The sequence below is a fragment of the Artemia franciscana genome, chromosome 14, assembly GCF_032884065.1.
Source record: "Artemia franciscana chromosome 14, ASM3288406v1, whole genome shotgun sequence".
NCBI classification, from domain to species: Eukaryota; Metazoa; Arthropoda; class Branchiopoda; order Anostraca; family Artemiidae; genus Artemia; species Artemia franciscana.
Genome location: NC_088876.1, coordinates 32,592,331 through 32,598,792, shown reverse-complemented (window position 1 = coordinate 32,598,792; position 6,462 = coordinate 32,592,331). Strand labels below are relative to the sequence as shown.

At 36.6% G+C, this 6,462-nt stretch overlaps 1 protein-coding gene across 1 annotated transcript; it reads right to left on the bottom strand.

Moving 5' to 3' along the window:
• Nucleotides 1–1,048: 1,048 nt before the first annotated feature.
• LOC136035779 (piggyBac transposable element-derived protein 3-like) lies at nt 1,049–2,293 on the bottom strand. Its single transcript, XM_065717752.1, has one exon. It carries the CDS (start codon nt 2,291–2,293, stop codon nt 1,049–1,051), a length of 1,245 nt encoding a protein of 414 aa, XP_065573824.1.
• Between the last annotated feature and the right edge of the window lie 4,169 nt (nt 2,294–6,462).

The window sequence follows — 6,462 nt, the reverse complement described above, 5'->3', positions numbered from 1 at the left end:
TCAACAAAAAGCTTCAAAAATCTTCAGAAAAACTGGTAATTTAAGGCATTACTAAAAGTTTATTTTAGCTCTTTGGATGCAAGTTTCGAGTAGGGACTATAAGAATGATTGATAAAACCCAGCAGATTAAATACGATTTTACGTTTTATTCTGACACAATCTTCCTATATTAGCTGTCTTACAAAACAAAATTGAGTCTTCGTCAGTATGGATATATACACTGTCTGTGTCAACTAGAATTTCCCTGTGGACATTGAGATTGGCAAAACCATTTAGCCTACTTTCAGACGTCACGTTTCTTAGGAATGTCTTGATTCTCCGAAGTGTAAAATGGATGTTCGGAGAGATTGCTTTGCCACAAATATTTAGAAAATCAGTTGCATTGACATGGTGTGCCTTGTTCCGTTAGAGAAATTTTTGCCAAATTTTTCTTTCCGCCATCAAACGTTTAAGGTGTTGTTTTCCAAATCTTCTTCATAAATTTCGATCAACTTCAAAAATGGCTCTTTCAGCTCTTTACTTTCTTCACTATTCTGTGGATAAGTGTGAAGCAAACAGTGAAACCCTTTTAAAATATTCTTGTGCTTTAAGAGACGTTCTTCTATAAAGTTTTATACTTTCAATCCAGAAGATGAATAAGTTAATTCTTTAAAATTGTTCTGTGCTTTCGGCTGAGACATTTCTTCTGTGTATCTGCCTGTCTACAATCCTTGTAACACTAATTGTAGTTTCATTCCATTTGTCAATTTTTGGCCAAATTTCCATTCCATTTGGCCATTTTTGGCCAAATTTCCATTCAATTTGGCCAAAGAAAATTAACCCTTTCAGTCACGAATTATTTTCCTTCGATGGAAAATTCTAAAAACCAGACTGCATGACACCTTGGGGTACCTAATCATCGTCAATTTTTTTTAGATTTTTTGGAGGAACCTTTCTATGTTTTCTAGCGTGTACTCAGTTGAGGACAGTGTGATCAACTTTGTAGTTTTTCATCAGATATAGTGAGTTTATTGAGAAGTTATAAAAAAATACTAAGCACAGACAAATTTCACTTTTTAATGTGGAACTCTTTGAAGCAGTTCCTGTCCTCTTCTAGACACAATGGAACGATGCATTTCAAACACATAGTGCGAGTTTTCAACACGCATGGCGAGTTTTTACACCTACTCTGGCCCTTTACTTTTTGAGGCCAATGAGAGAATGCATCATTTTTCACTGCTGAGCACGGACGCTGAAACTTCATCTTTCTTTTGCGAGATGCTGATTCGTCTACATTTTCATGTTCGTCCTCCTCACTAGAGGTGAGAGACCTTGGGCGACCCCTTCTTCTGGGGGTCATGCCTTCAGCAGACGTAAGCGCCTCTGCTATTTCCATGTGGAAGGAGAGCAAGTCCATCGAGCGTTCTGCTTTGGCCTTCCGATCAGCTATATATTCTAGCCATGAATTGCAGATGGATAGGTTGACCATGTGGAAGATCAGTCTCATGGTCCATTTCTTAGATCTAATGAATGTTCGGTAATATGATAGCATTTGATCCATCTTGTCCACTCCACCCATATACTGGTTATACAGGGATACAACTTGGGGCTGGTCAACCTGCAAGTAGGCTTTTGTTTGTTTACACCATCTGCGTACCTTGTTCATTGCTCCACTTCCAATCATATTCGATGCAAGGATAACTGATCTGTTGTCCATCCATTTCACCAAGCAGGTATCTCCACTACTAGCCACTACTTCACAGAATGATCCCCTTCCTCTCTTTTTCATGTCAGAATCAGTTTCCAGCCTAGCTCCCTGAAGCCTGTTGCTTCGTATAGTGCCTGTTCTGTAGAGGCCCATCTCACTTAGTCTTTCCAGCAAAGCCAAAGACGTAAAGAAATTGTCGAAATAAAGTTTAGTAAATTCCACAAGCTGAAGTCGTCCAGCAAGATTCAAAACCATACCTGCTCCGAGGCCAAAGCTTTTGTACTCTTCAGCCATGTTCGTCTTTTTGCCCTGATAAATTTCAAAAGAGAGTACTCTTCCATCCGCATTACACAGCACCAAGATTTTGATGCCCCATGGGCAAGGTTTTCCCCGAATATACTGTTTGATATCAAGGTTTCCAATAAAAGGGACCATCTGCTCGTCACAGAAGAGGTGCTCAGACGGAGAAATAGTCTGCGTTTTCTTCTGCACAATATCAATAATAGGTCGCACTTTCCAAAGACGATCCAAGTTATCAGGGTCTTTGGAAGTATTATCAACCAAGTGAATGAAGGACCAAAGGCGGGAAAATCTGTTGAAGTTCATCGTATCAGCGATGAGTGGGATGCGCGTTCGTGTACTTCAGTACATCCGGTATCGTGGGAGATGGAAAACCCCCATGGCAACGTGAATCCCAAAAAACTTCTTCATTTCGACTGCGTTAGTATCAATGGATTTTCCAGTCTTCTGGACGGAGTACAGGTTGGTTTGGTTCACAGTGATTTCAGAAAAATCTTCTGTTAGATATTCCGCAAAATAGTTTATAGGCTCATCATGACCTGGTACAGGTAGACTTGGGGCTGTGCTTTTATAAGCTTTATCAAATTTTTTCTTCTTCCAAACCTTGGTTCTGCCCTTCCTCGGTGGAGGCCTTACATCAACTTCCTCGCCTTCAGTTGATGCACTTTCACTGAAACTCACTGCTGCCGTTCCTGCATTGGGTCGAGGGTCGTAATCGTCCTGCTCCTCGTCGCTATCCAGAAGGTCTGTATTGGAGATGTCACTGTCAATTTGATCAAAAATGTTCAAAATTTGCTGCTGGTTGACGCGCAAACGCCTTGGACGCTGCGAAGGACCTGAAAAAAATAGTTGTAAAACTGCACTCATTGCCCTGTTCGTCATTATTAGGATAAAGAAAACGGCGTAGAAGTGATAATAAAACATTTCTAGATACGACTTTCTTTAGCTGTTTATTTTATCTTTATTATCTTTAGCTGTTTCTTACACTATACAGATGCATCCTTTTGACCATATAGATGCACATCGTGACTTTTTATTTAATTAATTTATTTTTAACCCATATCGTTTACAAAAATGAGACTTCGAAAGCTTCGATAATGCACTTAGTAGTTCCTAAGATATACAGTAAGTTCCTAAGTGTATTTCGGAAAACATAGATGTAAATAGTGTATTTTGATCTAGTTTAACATACTGCTGAACATTCCTTGGAAATTTCAAACTAACAACCCACCCTTAGCCATTCCTGGGATATTGCAGATGCACCTTTTGGTAAAGCTGGATGAATATCTAAATTAACCTCATCCATAGCATGCCCTAAAAGTTTTACCTTAATGCTCTCAGCCTTTTCATACTTTCAGGTTCAAACAGGCCCTTTGTCCCACTAATGACACCTATAATGTAAACAACGGTCGACTTGCACAATTAATATCCCTTGTCAGAGGGGCATGACACCCCTAGGTCCATAGTTACTGGGCTTTTCAACTATGCTAAGAAAAAATGGCTTGGGAGTGGCTGGTTGTCCTCTAATAACTCTCAATTCCTAATCAGGATACTTGAAATTCCAATCAAATGGGTCCCCTCTTAAGTTTTTAAGACCACTCGTACCATTCGAATTGGTCCGGGGAAAACAAAAAAGAAGCAAATGCGCTGCCTATGAATTATATTTTTCATATTTTGAAGAATATATTTCAAATTGTGTTTGTTTAACAACCAAAATTAAAAATTTTTTTCATCAGCCTGGTGAAAGTTTAAAAAGAATTTTAACAGAAAAATAACTGAATCTCAAGACCAAATGAGTCTTATAGTTCTATGAACAACAATCAAAGTTCTTCTTAAGGAAACAACCTAGGAAAATCATCTAGAACCTAACTTCAAATTTACAAATTTACAACCCAACTTAGCATTTACAACCCCAACAAATTACAACCCTTATTTACAACCCAACTTAGTCAAAGAAATGTACAAATTACAGCTTTTACGTTTTCCCTCTCCTTCCAAGAATTTTTCAAAATAGATTTACCACGTGTAAATTCACCGTACATAGAATATTATATTTGAAAGAAACAACAAAAAAAGCAATGTAAAAATTACACGCCGCTTGCTCAGTTTGCTATGCGTTGATCACACTGTACTCGGTTGAGGACACGTAGTTGGAGAAAAATCGCCTGCCCTCCAGTGTTCACGCAGTTAGTCTATTTTTGGCCACTAGATGTCTTTACTTATCTTGTCTAAGTATTAGTTGTTAGATATGGCCTTAGATTCATCCATATTCTTGCACATAGACTGGAGTCTTACCTGGTTCTGCACTATTTTGAGATCCATCCATTCCTCAACTTCAAACTTTTGTATAAAATGGAGTTTTGAAGTTAGAACTTTCAAACTTTTTTCAGATTATTTCTTGATGAATGAAGCTTATGGCGCGCTAATTTGAATGCATATTTACCTGTAACATAAGACACTAGGTGGCAGATAATGGTATGTTCTCAACTGAGAACAAAATGACTGAAAGGGTTAAAATCAGTGAAAAATAGAATGTTAAACTTTATTTTGCCGTGGGGGGAGGAAAGGTGTCAGCACGCCATAAGTTGAACACCATACGAATCGTGCATGTTGTTTCAATATCTCTGGCGGGGTGTCCATATTGCTGATGGACAGGTTCTCTTTAGTAACACGTAGTGAGAGCCAATTCAAGTTTTGCTCCACTTTCTTTTTGTAGCTCTTTAATGTTAACAATGCTTGATATAGCAACAGGGCCCTTGACTGATACCTAGTGCTTTGCTCAATCTTTGACAAAAATTTTTAAGGCCTACTACCGCTCTATTTTAATAGGTCCATAGAACTTGCTTGCTTTTTTTTTTTTTTTTTTTTTACAACTAAGTATTTACACATTACAATATAATACTCTTCTGATCTTGTCAAGTGCCTGACAAAAGGCTCTTTAGAAGGGCAGTCCAGTAGACGTGAAACAAATATACCCTCATCCAAAATTTGATTCAATCCAAATTTCAATTTTCAACCCATCAACTAACAGTGGTCCCCCAATTACCTAAAAAAATTCACATAATACCAATCTATTAGCTTTATACAAGTTCATAATTTTTCCTTTTTCCATTTCAAACACCATAATTAGTTAAGGCCTTTTCATTGTAGTTGCCCTGAAAAATTAAAAAAGTACACCAGCTTTGCCTGAAAAACTTTATTAAAGACACGGCTGAATGTGAAAATTGCCTTTGCTTTTGAAATTTATTCTGCTTTTCAACTGGCTGCAAACTACCACGTTTTCTTATATTTTCTCATGCTGTCGATAAATGAGTTTCTTAAATTGAAATTGCTGGAACTCAAATAAGGAGAAATAATATGTAAAAATATCGTACAGATATGTAAGTTTCTGAATCGTCTCTATTTGACAGTACGGGAGAATAAGGACACGAAAAAAAAAACGAAGCTATCCACAGCAAAAAAGAAAATCATAATTTTGCAAAAAAAAAATCTTATTTGAGCCGTGATTTCAATGAGGCTTTTTCGGAAAAAGACTTCACGCTTCTGATTTTTTTTTTTTTTCTTATTTTTCTTAGCAACTAAGTGGATTTGAAAATTGTTTCCACTCAACCAATTTTGCCTAAGAAAGCTATAATAAAGAAAGGTTAGTACTTGGAATTCTAATTTGTTTTCTTTTGTGGTCCTGTTGCCTTGCATTGTCTTGCTTTGTCTCCGAACTTATTTGAGAAAACGCTCTAGTATATTACTTTAAAAATTTAACCTTATTTAACCTTATTAGATAAATAAAAAAAACTAGTTTTTGAAACTGAAAGTAAGGAGCGATATTAAAACTTAAAACGGACAGAAATTAATTCGTATATGAAATGGGTTGGCCCCTCCGCAATCCCTTGCTCTTTACGCTAAAGTTTTTAATTGTTTAAAAAAGTAGAATTGTGGCAAAGAATCAAATTTAGTGTAAAGAGCAAGGGATTGCGGAGGGGACCATCCATTTCATATACGGAGTAATTTCTGTCCGTTTTAAGTTTTAATATCGCTCCTTACTTTCAGTTTAAACAACTACTTTTTTTATTTAATTTCTGAACGTTTTTGAATTAATGCATTTTTGATTTTGGCTCTCCGCACATTAATTAGTAAAATGAAATTTGCATATTAATTTTTTTTTGGCTAAACGCATTTCTCTTAGTTTTGATCAGACGATTTTGAGAAATAAGGGGTGGGGAAGGAGGCCTAGTTGCCCTCCAATTTTTCGGTTACTTAAAAAGGCAACTAGAACTTTTAATTTTTAACGAAAGTTTTTATTAGTAAAAAATTTAAGTAACTTAAGAATTAACTTACGTAACAAACTTTTATGCTCTTATATTTTTTATTATGTATATGAGGGGGTTTGTCCCCTCGTTAATACCTCGCCTTTTACACTAAATCTTAAGTTTTGTCCCAATTCTTTAAAAATGACCCCTGAATCAGAAAGGCCGTGG

Coding starts and splice junctions, on each gene's coding strand:
- LOC136035779 (XM_065717752.1), bottom strand. CDS start 2,293: ATGAACTTCAACAGATTTTCCCGCCTTTGGTCCTTCATTCACTTGGTT.